General features: G+C 39.1%; 1 protein-coding gene across 7 annotated transcripts in view; it reads right to left on the bottom strand.

The window, feature by feature from the left end:
• Window positions 1-14,496, bottom strand: part of LOC106095634 (5-hydroxytryptamine receptor 2A) — a 149,999-nt gene that overhangs the window by 26,534 nt on the left and 108,969 nt on the right. For all 7 annotated transcript variants that reach the window (XM_013262911.2, XM_013262913.2, XM_013262910.2 and 4 more), the window contains 3 exons: window positions 10,755-10,979; window positions 10,240-10,438; window positions 8,039-8,578 (listed from right to left, as the gene is read on the bottom strand). In XM_013262911.2, coding sequence (XP_013118365.2) covers window positions 8,039-8,578; window positions 10,240-10,438; window positions 10,755-10,979 — 964 coding nt within the window. The remainder of the gene's footprint in view (window positions 1-8,038; window positions 8,579-10,239; window positions 10,439-10,754; window positions 10,980-14,496) is intronic.

The raw sequence follows: 14,496 nt of genomic DNA, 5'->3' as shown, positions 1-14,496 counted from the left end.
ATCGGACATATTTCCCGTCCACGGCAATATGGGGCTCGAATGAAAGATATCCGCGAGTAAAATACGAATATGGTATCAAAAAGTGGGTGCAAATACTCAGGTGCCCACCCCAACCCTACAACTCCCTCAAACAGAGTTATTGGACGTTTATGTCAATGTTAAATTCAAATGTAAGGTATTCAGGAGTAGACTAATAATATGGCATAAAAAATTAGGTCTAAATAATGCCGGGAAGCCATTAAATCTCTGGGAAACATATTTCTGAATTTAAAAACCGCCCTCGAATGTCGCAGGTTTCTAAACAAGAGTTAAAAATTCAAATGCTCTGGGCGCGGTGCCACAGAGATTTCCCAGGGATTTGCCACAGCCACTTAATTTAATGTCGAGCCGCCTCACCCTACAGAAACAAGCAAATGTTTAAGTAGATCATAGCTATATGGGACTGGATTGATAGATATTTGGGAGTAGATTACGCTTATGAAATTAAAATTTGTGTCCAAGTATCTAGGTGGCGCTTTACCTCCTAAAACACCTGAAATAGGTTAAATGATGGGTCACATGACGATGCGGGACTCAAATGAAATGGTACTTGACAGTGGAAAGTGAATCTAATATAAAATTTTGGTTCAAGTGTTTGGCAGTACGCCCCTTGGTAATATGGGGCTCCAATGAAACATATTTGGAAGTAAAGAAGGAATTGGATTTTTTTCAGGGCAAAGTGACGGGGTGGCAGCCCCAGCTCCAAAGCACCCCCCAAGAATTTGAAAAAAATTTTTTCAGCGTTGTTTTTCCCCTCCTAATGCTGGTAATATTTGTGAGGTACTATGCCATGTAAAAACTTCTCTCAAAAGAGGTGGGGCACTGCGACACACCGTTCGGACTCGGCTATAAATTTTATCATTGAGCCTAAACTTGAATCGAGCAGCACTTGTTGATATGTGGGAAGTTTACCCCTATTCCTTAATGGAATATTTATGGGCGAATTTGTATATTCAGATAAAATTCTTGACTGCAATTTGTAGGCCAGGTTATAGTACCAGAAAATTGCATCTTAACTACACATTAATGCCATCTAATTCTCGATATAAACCGACCCCAAAATAAAATTTATAATTGGTTGTAGTTATCCCTAGTTAGACTTAAGCAACCTAAACTCAATTTTATGTCTAGAGGTGTTCAGTGGATATCTCTAGAAAGACGAAATAATTGACAATAACCATCCGTCTTTCTCCAATTAATTTTTTGATTCAATTAAAAAAATAATTGAAATTTTAAAAATTTTCAATTAATTTCGTAATTGATACAATTAAAAGAATGATTGAAACTTCCGAAATATCCAATTAATTTTTTAATTGGATCAATTAAAAATTAAATTGAAAATATTCATTTAATCATTTCGATGGCAACACATCGAAATATCAATTTCCGACGATATTTCGGATCATCGTAAAATTCTAAGACGATTTAATGATGTCCGTGTCCGTCCGTCTGTTGTAATCACTCTACAGCCTTTAAAAATTGAGATATTGAGTTGAAATTTGGCACAGACACGTCTTTTTGATGCACGCTGGTTAAGTTCTTGAACGGGCCAAATCGGACCATATTTGGATAAAGCTGCTAAATAGACCGATCTGCCGATAAAGGGTCTAATGCCCATAAATGCTTTATTTTTCATCCGATTTCGGTGAAATTTGAAACAGTGAGTAGTTTTAGGCCTACCGACATCTAAGCCAAATATAATTCATATCGGACTATATTTATATATTGCTGCCATATATGCCGATCTCCAGATAAATGGTCTGAAGCTCATGAAAACTTTATTTAATACTCGATTTCGCAGAAATTTAAAACAATGGTTTATTTTAAGTCTCCCGACAACTCACGTAAATATGGTTTAGATCGGACTATATTTAGATATAGCTGTCATATAGACCGATCTCCCGACAAAGGGTCTAAAGGCCAAAAAAAGCTTTAATTATTACCCGATTTCGCTGACATTTAAAAAATGGGTTAGTTTAAGCCATCTGACTTAAATATTGCTCAGTTCGGACTTTATTTAGATATCGCTGCCATATAGACCGATCTAGCGATAAAGGGTCTGAAGTCAATAAAAACTTTAATTTTTATCCGATTTCGCTGAAATTTGAAATAGTGAGTAGGTTAAGACCTTGGAATAGTGCGCAGTTTTAAGCCTCTTAACATCCGACCTAAATATGCTTTAGATCGGACTATATTTAGATATAGCTGCCATATAAACCGATCTGCCGATAAGGGGACTGAATCCCATAAAATCTTTATTTATTACCTGATTTCGCTGAAATTTTAAACAGTGAGTTTTTCTGAGCTTCACATTATCCGACCTTAACATGGATCACATCGGTTTATATTTGGATATATCTGCCAAAAAAAAACAATATTTTGTTCTACAAAATTGAATAGTGACATATATATTTGACCACTCAATGTCCGTGCCGAATTTTGGTGCATAAGTTATAAAATTTTCACCGGATTGTGACGAAATGGGATTTACATATATACCCGAGATGATGGGTATCCAAAGTTCAGCCCGGCAGAACTTAATGCCTTTTTATTTGTTTTAATCTGTATTCATAATTTTTCCCGCTAATTTATCAAAATATTTTAAAGATGGCAACTCTTATAATCGCTTGATGTTTAAGATGCAACATTAAAATTCATTGTGGGTATGGTGGTTTACACAACAACAAATGAAGTTTTATTTTTCATTATCATAGAAAATTTTTGTTATTATATTTTTTATAAATGAAAGACACTGTAAAAACCGTAATAAAACTACCAAGTATGGCTACTTGTAGTTTAAAACTAACTGCCAGTTCGGTTAGGTTTAAGTGGCAGTCTGCCGATTCACTTAGACTTTCTCGTCCATTGTGATACCATAGGAACAGAAGAAGGAAGATGCCTCTTAGCTTCTACAGTTGAACCAACCAGATCGCCTTAAAAACCCAATAACTTGGGAATGTTTACATCCGCTAAATCAGACGGGTTCTCAAAGAAACGAGAACCTAAAGTGGAACTCCTTCTGACTGCTAGTGCGGGACACATACACACAGAAGTTGTTGTATACTCTTTTCTTCTTCGATGTCCTCACAGCTTCTGTAAAAGTCGTTGCTGGCAACCTTCAGTTTGTCGGCATGTTCTCCGATTAGACAGTGACCTGTCATTACGGACACAATGACTGAGACGTCCGTTCTAGCCAATGACAGCAAAGCAGTAGACCTCTTCAAGTCCAAATTAGACCACATAGTTTTGGAATGCTCACAGCCCCCTCTTTGTGACCATATATCATTCGTTGTCCTTCGGGCCTGTTCCTGAAAACTTAGCTTACATGTTGCTGGAGGCATTCCCACATATTCCAGCATCCCTGGAATATAGTTCCTGGTCTCGCAAGCTCGTCCGCTTTACAATTACCTGGGATATATTTGTGGCCCGGCACCCAGAATAGGTGAATTCAGCCATCAGTAGATGCTTTAACTGCCAGTTAAAGCATCTACAGTTTATTTAATGCAATTGTAGTGCTTAGTATAAACTAAAATCAGGCAGAGTATAAAATATTAAAAAAGTTCGAAAGAAATCTTAAGTTTCCACTCCGATTTAATGTCCCTTCTTTATCGTATATTATGTTGTTGTTTATACCAACATATTTTAGTTTTCATTAACCAGAGTTCAGTCTGATTTTTTTCGAGGCATGATGGTTTGGTAGCCAATTACTCTGACCCAGAATGTAGCAAATAAGTCTTACCCATGCAGTCGAGAGTAGACCAATACGGGGGCATAGTTCAAGTACAACATTTTACTAGGGAATTGCCATATAAAATTTTTACTCTGCCAAATGAGGGTAATATTTGTTATTGGAATGCTTTCCCGAGTTGTTGTTGTTGTTGTGGTGCTGATGTTATTTACAACCAAAACCCCGTAACCTTCCCCTCCATCACTCCCCCAAAATACCAACACTAATATCAGCTATAATATTAAGCACATCGGCGGCATTGAGCAAAGTCTGTGGTTTTCAATATCCCCTCTCTCCATGTCCCCCCCACCACTAGAATGATCGAAACTTTGCCTTGGTGGCTACCACTATAACGCAATGGTGGCTTACGTAGCCGTTGAATTGTTAATTTATGACGGCATTTGTAACTACAACTAAAAGTTGGGTGTTTAAATTACAAAAACCGAGCTAAGTACTAAAAACTTTAGCTTATCCAGTGATTGTAAGCGAGCAGGACGTTACGTTTTATTGAAAACTTTTTTGCAGGTGTTGCTAGTGTTAATTAAAAGTCTAGTATTTGCTGAATTTGGACAACCATCGACACTTTACCTGAAATTTTATAGTGACATTGAAATGATTTGAAAAAAAAAAATCAAGTCGGAGCGCGCTAAGTTCGGCCGAGCCGAATCTTATATACCCTCCATCATAAATCGCATTTGTCGAGTTCTATGCGCTCTATGTCTCTATTTAGGCAAACAAAGAGTATTGAATAATAACTGTTATGCTATTGGAGATATATCAAGTTATAGTCCGATTCGGACCATAAATGAATCCTGAACATTGTAGAAGTCATTGTGTAATATTTCAGTTCATTCGAATACGAATTGCGCCTTGTAGGGGCTCAAGAAGCAAAATCAGGAGATAGGTTTATATGGGAGCTGTACTAAGCTATTGATCGATTTAGACCATATTAGACACGTATGTTGAAGGTCATGAGAGAAGCCGTTGTACAAAATTTCTGCCAAATCGGATGAGAATTGCGCCCTTTAGAGGCTCAAGAAGTCAAGATTCCAGATCGGTTTTTATGGCAGCTATATCAGGTTATGAACCGATTTGCGCCATACTTAGCACAGTTTATTGGAAGTAATACCAAAACATCACGTGCATAATTTGGTCAAATCAGACAAGAATTGCGCCCTTTAGAGGCTCAAGAAGTCAAGATCCAAGATCGGTTTATATGGCAGCTATATCAAGTTATGTACCGATTTGCGCCATACTTAGCACAGTTATTGGAAGTTATAACAAAAACACTTCATGCAAAATTTCAGCCAAATCGGATGAGAATTGCGCCCTTTAGAGGCTCAAGAAGTCAAGACCCAAGATCGGTTTATATGGCAGCTATATCAGGTTATGTACCGATTTGCGCCATACTTAGCACAGTTATTGGTAGTTATAACAAAAACACTTCATGCAAAATTTCAGCCAAATCGGATGAGAATTGCGCCCTCTAGAGGCTCAAGAAGTCAAGACCCAAGATCGGTTTATATGGCAGCTATACCACAGCAGATCGATTTGGCCCATTTACAATCCCAACCGACCCACACTAATAAAAAGCATTTGTGCACTGACGGACGGGCGGACAGACGGACGGACATGGCAAGATCGACTTAAAATGTCATGACGATCAAGAATATATATACTTTGTGGGGTCTCAGACGCATATTTCGAGGTGTTACAAGCAGATTGACGAAATTAGTATACCCCTATCCTATGGTGGAGGGTAGAAAAAACATGGGAAATTAGATTTAAAACAAAATAAGAAAAATCATTCAAGTTAAAATTCCATCACTAAGTACCCTCTTGATGAGTTTCGGGGAATTCGTGGGCAAAGCAATATCAACAAATTCCAAACCGTGAACAAAAAGTTTTGAAGTATTAACAAAATAGCTAACAGAGATTTGTGGCGATTTTTGTTTTTTCTTTTTTTTTTTGAGGCAAATCAAACTTTCCACCAATTTAATATTTATAAAAAAATGTTAGACATGTTTGCTGGAAAAAAGTCGGACAAAGCTGACCGATTGATACCCTATACCCAGCCTTTCCTATGGAGACACCAGTGGAGAAAGACATCTCGAAACTAGGTGTCAGAAATTGAGAGTTCGGCTAATGGGTCAAATGTGTTTGTGACAGACAAGTAACTTAGTAAGCATCTTCTGTTATGAATGCCTGATATCCTGGAAGGCCAACATTTTTAAGTATCAAATAGGCTAAAACTCTTTGAATGGCATTTAATTATTATGTCAAAATTTAAGTTTGACATAGTCCCTTAGTTTCTAAGTTGTGAGATTTCTTTGCAATCTTTGCGTCATAAGCTTTGTACGGACTTCATTCACAGCTAAAATTCTTGTTAAATTATTGCGAAATCTGACCGACTATATTGTTTGCAGGAACACAAACAGAACTCAAATAACCACACAGCATAGACAACAGCCTTGAATCAGAGTTGATTGGTGCCCATTTCGTGAGCATTTAATTATTGGTTGCCCAAAAAGTAATTGCGGATTATTTAAAAGAAAGTAAATGCATTTTAAATAAAACTTAGAATGAATTTAATCAAATATACTTTTTTTACACTTTTTTTCTAAAGCAAGCTAAAAGTAACAGCTCATAAGACAGAAGAAAGAATGCAATTACAGAGTCACAAGCCGTTGAAAAAATTTGTCAACGCCGACTATATGAAGAATCCGCAATTACTTTTTGGCTTTTTTGGCTTTTGGCCAATACATTGACTTTCAATTGAAGTGAAATTTAAACCGAAGCAGCGACATGTAGCTATTTTTATACTCACCACCGAAGGATGGGTGTATATTCATTTTGCCATTCCGTTTGCAACACATCGAAATATCCATTTCCCACCCTATAAAGTACAAATATTCTTGATCAGCGTAAAAAGCAAAGACGATCTAGCCATGTCCGTCCGTCTATCCGTCTGTCTGTTGAAATTGCGCTACAGTCTTTAAAAATAGAGATATTGAGCTGAATCTTCTCACAGATTCTTTTTTTGTTCATAAGCAGGTTAAGTTCGAAGATGGGCTATATCCGACTATATCTTGTATAGACCGATCCGCCGATTTAGGGTCTTTGGCCCATAAAAGCCACATTTATTATCCGATTTTGCTGAAATTTGGGACAGTGGGTTATGTTAGGCCAGTCGACATCCTTTCTCAATTTGGCCCAGATTGATTACGATTTATATAAAGCTGCCATATTGACCGATCCGCCGATTTAGGGTCTTGCGCCCATAAAGGCGCATTTATTGTCCGATTTTGCAAAAAATTTGGGACAGTGAGTTGCGCTAGGCCATTCGACATTCTTCTGCAATATGGCTCAGATCGGTCTAGATATGGATTTAGCTGACATATAGATCGATATCTCGATATTTCGATTTAAGGAGTTATGGCCATAAAAGACGCATTTATTGTTCAATTTCGCCGAAATTTGGACAGTGAGTTGTGTAAGGCTCTTCGAAATGTTTCTGCAACTTGGCCCAAATCGGTCCACATTTGGATATAGCTGCCGTATAGACCGATATTATTAGTATTTGGTTCAAATAGGAACATATTTCGATATAGCTACTATGGGGCATAAGTTATGCATTTTTCACCGGATTTTGACGAAAGGTGGATTTCATATACACCCGAGGTGGTGGGTATCCAAAGTTCGGCCCGGCCCGGTGGATATAGCTGCCGTATAGACCGATATTATTAGTATTTGGTTCAAATAGGAACATATTTCGATATAGCTACTATGGGGCATAAGTTATGCATTTTTCACCGGATTTTGACGAAAGGTGGATTTCATATACACCCGAGGTGGTGGGTATCCAAAGTTCGGCCCGGCCGAACTTAAGGCCTTTTTACTTGTTTTTATTATAAAACTCAGTACTTCTTCTTTCCTGTTTTTTTTTTTAAATGCGTTATGACAGTTGTTCGGGCGGAAAGTCAAAGTTAGTGCTAGGCTATAGAACGTAGAAAAGTTTTTTCCAAGTCTTATTAAACTTCAATTAGCTAAGGTGTAAAAAGAAAAATCCAATTAAAAAAAATATTTTCCATTATGAAGCAAGCGAAAGAACTTGAATTTGCCCATGTCCAAGCAGACTTTGTCCGACTGGGTCATTACTCTTGATCAAAATGATGTTTACCTGCATCATAAGTAAATAAAGAAAAATGTTTTTTTAAGAGATCTTGTAATTTCCAGTTTTTTTCCTTCAGTGTATTTGTGTTTTTGACTTACCTATCCATTAGATTCGCATTACCAGCATGCGATGAACGCCAATAGTTTGCAGTATCCTGATGTGTGGATGCTGTTTGGTGGGCATGATGGAGTGATATGCGTCGTTTATCATTGTTTGAGAAACTGTTGCTGCCACTGCCCCCACCAACTCCACTGAGCGTGCCGCTGCCACTGGCAGCCGTTGTTGATACCATGACTTTAAAATTGCTCGTCTTGTTGCGAAAAGATGATGAAGATGAATGGCGCAAGATTCCACTGCGAAAACTTGCCCGGCAGCTATTGGACGTGCTGTTACCGGTAGGCGTCAGAGGACCAGAGCCACCGCAATTGCTGTTATTGCCATTCGAAAAATTCGCCGAATTGGAACGATGGGCAGCCGTGGGTTGTTTCTCGTACTCACTGGCGCCTCCCATGCCGACTCCACTGCCGCCTGCGCCGCCAATGCAGTATTTGCTAAAACTAGAATTATTGCTAAAACTACTGTGCATTTGCAATTGCTGCTGCGAGTGTTGCGGCCGTATTGTGAAACGGCCACCCAAGCTGTAAGAAGACAACAACAAAATATGGCAAAAATTCAAGTCAAAATATCGAATGACCAAAAATGGATTTAATTTGAAACGTATTTTTAAAAATTTCTTAATTAAAATGGCATCATATAATATTTTTCCAAATGTATCGAATAATTTCAAGATCTCTTGAAGCAATAAATTGATTGCCAAGCAGCATTTAATTTATATTTGTGTGTATATGTGTGTGCAACAATACCCCTTCAGCGACCTAAGCGTCATATATCAATGCTCCTTATACCCTACACCACCACTGTGGTACAGGGTATTATAACTTTGTGCATTTGTTTGCAACGCTAAGAAGAAGAAGAAGACGAGGTAGACCCATTGATAAATATACCGATCGGCTTAGTGTCACTTCCTGATTCGATTTGGCTATGCCCATCTGTCCATGTATTCTTGTAATCAAGGTACGGGTCGCATTAGTTGCGACCGATTGTCATGAAATTTTGCACAAGTCACTTCTTAGGTCTTCTATTGATTTGAAAAAAACCGGATCAGATTTAGATATAGCTCCCATATATATTTTTCATCCCATCCGACATGGGATAACTATGAGCACCACACAGGCTGGAACTTTGAGCCCCGATTTGTGTTATCAGCTTAGCTGAGAGCTACCGGGTGCGTCCACAGGTTGCGGATAGTGGAAAGCTTTGTTGTTATGCGCAGTAGCTGCAAATGCGACCGCGGGCAGTGAGCGATTTCGAGAGGAGGGTCTCAGTGACTCTTTCTTAAATACTGAGTGCCAATGATACTCGAGATGACAAGGCGAATTATTGGCGCCTTTAAATCATTGGCCAACATCAGCGTCTATTCTCAGGTAATGGGCGGCTGGATCTTGGAGCAAGCACCTCGCAGGGGATACATGTGAGATTCCACAAAACCCATGTGGGGCGTTGGGCCAGTAACCCGTCCTCGTGAAATTACAATTACTCTGACCAAAAGCCCGATGGAAAGATCAAGTGGTGGGAGACACCTCGAAACTTGGTGTCTGAGATCGAGGCGCTTGGAATGCTATTCTACGTTTGGCTAGTGGAACAAATGATCTGTCATAGCCAATTAAAGTAAGTAAGATACCTATGTAGCCAGCATTAGTAAAAGGATAATCACCGCTAAACATTCTTCTGATGTTCTCGCCGAGATTTTAAACCAGGCATTCGGTGACATAGGCGGAAATTCTAACCTTTGCGGTGGCCTTCGCACACAGTTATTTTATGAAAACCACCTCAATTTAATTCAAATAAATAGCAAAACAGACTAATGGCTGTTATTACTGTACTGCAAATTTTTACTGTCAAAGTACGCGAACATATCTACTGTGTTTCGATTGTTCTTCAACAAGATTTTGAGGGGGATAACAAGGTCATGAATATGACAACGAATATGATTCATCCTTGATTTGAGCATATTTTCTCAGGGTAAAGGACTTTTTTACAACACCTTGACCTTTATGGCCACACTACATTCCACACTACATACGGCAGGTCACTCTTTTATGGCTTCAATTGAACAATTAACGTCAACTTTAGCACGCAGGAGTCAACAAATGTTTTTCCTTTTCTTTTTAAGCTTTTGACGGCCAATTTTATGATGAAAAACTCATTTAAAATACGACAATGACAAAGACGGACTTACCGACGAAATAATTCGCTTTCCGGATGCTCGGCAGCAAAGCGAGCTTTCTTTCGAAGCAGCGGTATGGTGAGAGCGTACGTGATGACCATCATGACCATGGGTATGTAGAATGCCACCAGTGAGCCAAATACGAAAAAGGCTCGATTGTTTATAACGCAAACATTGGGCTGAGGCATGATGTTTTTCTCATTGACCAGACCTAGGGAAACAAAGAGCGAGAGAGAGAGAAAAGAAAGGACAACAACAATGTTAATTTATTGCGAAATAAGTCATTTGGAGTAATTAATTGCCACACGAAAGAATAGAGCCTCATCTGGCACAGGGACAATGGGGTTGTAAACGGCTCATCTCAGTTAGCCATAACATTTCCGCCATTGTTTTCCTTGGATTTTTTTGTGTTTTTGTTTCCAAGGAATACAATGTTAAACGAGGACATTATTATGTACCATCCACATATGTTTGTACGAGTACTAGGGTCCACGGCGGTCGTTATGTAAACAATCAGACAAACTTACCCAATACGGTTATGGAGCTGGACACAATCATGGCCATCAGCCAGACTATGGCTATTTTCATGCCGGCTAAACGTTTGGTGGAGCGATGCCGTGAGCCCAATGGGTTGCGTATGCCCAGGTAGCGGCCCAAACTGATGAAACACATGTGCAGTATGCTGGACGAACAGGCCATCACGTCGCAGGTTACATAAATGTTGCACCACGTAAAGCCCAAGGGCCAGTATCCTGCAAGGAGAACGAGAAAGAGAGAACGGAAGAGAATGAAGTATAAGTATAAAATTGCCAAAGAGATGGCCATTCTTAAATATATGCCAATTATTAAATATAAAAATTGGTGTAATCTATCAATTCCCTAAGGGCACGTGCCATCCATCATCATCAACACCAACACCACTCAATGCTCATCGACTTCATTTTCATTCAAAACAATGTCCAAAGATTTTAATGATAGGCTGTTTTATGTGCGCTTTTTGAGGCTTTCCTTTATGTCTTTTACATGTTGCAGGTGCCCCCAAGGAGGTGTCATTAAGGCCTTATGGCCTCCCCCAATTCTATGCAACATTGTGTGCCAAAGTTTGGATCGTTGGCATGATTATCTCTAATTGGTGTGTGATTAGCTGTTAATTGCAATTGTCAACAACATTAAAATAAATATGTGACACACATGCAAGTATTTGTACACAAGCTGTTGTGGTAAAGCCGCACTGTCCAAAGCACAGTGGGCAAGCGACTTCATTTCCCCCTTTATAGATCTTTATCTGCCGAGTTATGGTTTTGTACTCTTTAAAGGTGCAATTATTATCTAATTTCGATGAAATTTAATGTGGTGAGTTGTGAGAGGCCCGCCCAATACATATTTCAGATTTCATTGGAAATGGGAATAGTGAGTTGTAATGGACTCCTCGAGCTGACTGACAATTAGTTGAATGAATCAAAGAATACCATAGAATATTTCAACAATTTAGTTAATAAGAACAAAGAAGAAGCAAGTAAGTAATTTGTCCGCATGAACCCACCAGCCAGTTTTAAGAATTAAATAGTCTGCGAATGTCCAGGCATATCGGTTATCTCTATTATATAAAAATTAAATTGTTCCGCTCTTCCGTATAGACTCAAAAAGGGCTGAACCGATTTTCATGAAATTTTCATAGATGGTAGAGTTTGAACTCCCGGTGAAGGAAGGGTACTACATTTTTGATATCCAAAGGGGGACGGACCCTCCCCCTTTCCCAAATTTTCCAAAACGCCAGATCTCGCTTCTCGATTTAAGCGAATTTTTGCATACCTCCTTATGGTATCCTAAAAACATGAAATTGGTATAAAATTAGAGGTCAAATAACCTGGGGCAACGCCCTTCCTTAAACCCAAAAAGCCATAAAATGAAAGGTATTTAATAGAAGAGTACGAACTTGGCATACAAATGTCAGGGGGGGGCCCACCCAACAGGACACTTTTACCGCTTTGGGCAATATGCGTATCAAATGAAAGGTATTTAAAAGTAGAGTACAAATCTGAAATAAATATTTATTTCTTGGTGTCTGAGGGCCTCCTTACCCGCAACAACCTCCCAGCAGGACCTATTTACCAATTGGGACAATATGGATATCAAATGAAAGGTATTTAAAAGTGATTTAAAAAATTGTTCCTTGGTGTCTGATTGGGGCAATATGGATATCAAATGAAAGGTATGTGGGAGTTGAGTACACATCTGTTATAAGAATTTGGTCCAAGGTGCCTGCGGGGCATGAATATCCAACGTCACAAAATGGGTATCAAATGAAAGTTTTTTGGGAGTTGACTACGCATCTGGAATACACATTTGACAGAGTCCGGGACCGGCCCACCCTCAAAATATCCTTAAACAGGACGTGCAGTTCGATCGAGATAATATGGGAATTAAAAGAAAGGTGTATGACAGTAGAGTTCGAATCTAATAACGATGTACGGATTTAAGTATCTGGGTCACGTCCTGCCGTTCAGCTGATAATATATATCGCGAAAGGATACAAATAAATTATCGTTTGGGTATTAGCGTTTGGGTCTTAGCGTCGGGGATGAAAGGATGTATCAGAGGGGAATCCCCCTCCGCCCCATCCTAAAAAAGGAATTAAAAATAATTTTTGGTGTTAGAGTACACCTTTTGCCTTCAAATTGCGGATCTTTAAAAATGTACATAACCAATTCAAAAAAAAAAAAAAATAATAAAAACAAGTAAAAAGGCGTTAAATTCGGCAGGGCCGAACTTTAGATTCACACTTTTCGTCGTAATCCGGTTAAAAATGGATAATTTATGCCCCCAAAGCAGCTATATAGAAATATGGTCCGATTTGGACCATATACGACAGGGATGTCGAATAGTCTAACATAAGTCACTGTGTCAAATTTCAACGAAATCGGATTATGAATGTGCCTTTTATGGGACCAGTTATATCCATATCTGGACTGATCTAGGCCAAATTGAAGAGGGATTTCGAAGGACATAACACAACTCACTGTCCCCAATTTCGGCGAAATCGGACAAAAAATGCGCCCTTTATGGGACACTGAACTGATCTGGGCGAAATTGAATATGGAAGTCGACTGATCTAACACAACTCAATTTCCCAAATTTTGGCAAAATTGGCAAAATCGGTCTATGGACCGATCTGAACCAAATTGAAAAAGGATGTCGACTGACCTAACATAACTCACTGTCTCAAATTTCGGCGACATCCGACAATAAATGCCCCTTTTAAGTGCCTAAGACCCTAAATCGAGAGATCGGTCTATATGGCATCTATATCCAAACCTGAACTGATCTGAGCCAAATCTAAGAATTACATTGAAGGACTTAACACAACTCACTGCCCTAAATTTCGGTGAAATCTGACAATAAATGCGCCTGTTATGGGCCAAAGACCTTGAATCGTGAGAAGAATGTCGACTGGACTAACACAACTCACTGTCCCAAATTTCGGCAAAATCGGATAAGTGTGGCTTTTTTGAGCCTAAGACCCTAAATCGGCGGATCCGCCTATATGGGCGGACCCTCCCCTTACCCTATTTTCAAAAATGCCAGATCTCGGAGATGGGTGGGGCGATTTAAGCGATTTTTGTTTCTTTTGTAATAATTCAAAAACAGAAATTTGCTTTCTTTGTTTAGGGTGGGATATCTAGGAGGGCCATGTCACCTCCAAAGGCCACTAAATGGAAATATAAACCAATAATGGCAACATGGGACTCAAATTCAAGATATTTGAGACTAGAGCATGAATCAGATATATGGGGTCCGCCTCACCCTCAAAAATAACCCCATACCGGACGTATTTTCCGACCATTGCAATATAAGGCTCAAATGAAGGTATACAGAGAGCACCTATAGAGCACCAATACGATATCCAAATTGGGACAAAATGTCTGTATGGACGTAACAGGACCCCCGAACAGGACTTATTTCCTGACCGTGCCAGTATGGGGCTCAGATAAAATAAGAGAGTGAAAAGGGTCGCAGCGGAGCTGGCTTTGTCCACCTATATACTATAACTTAACATGAAACTTCTTCTTTTGGTCAATGCTGAGCCTATACTTTGCGGGTGTTCTACAAATAAATTCAATATGCAGGCATAAAACCCCCACTGTCTGCAATGACATTTTTCTCCTTTCCTACCGTATTTTAGTACAGGATGTAATGGTTAGTTTCTTCTTTTGCTTTATACAACCTTAGACCACAATTTCCAGGTGTTTTAAATGGTATTACGAGATT

This window comes from Stomoxys calcitrans, chromosome 2 (genome assembly GCF_963082655.1).
Source record: "Stomoxys calcitrans chromosome 2, idStoCalc2.1, whole genome shotgun sequence".
Classification (NCBI taxonomy): domain Eukaryota; kingdom Metazoa; phylum Arthropoda; class Insecta; order Diptera; family Muscidae; genus Stomoxys; species Stomoxys calcitrans.
Note: the sequence above shows the minus strand (reverse complement) of the source record. Positions and strands in the feature narration are given on the sequence as shown.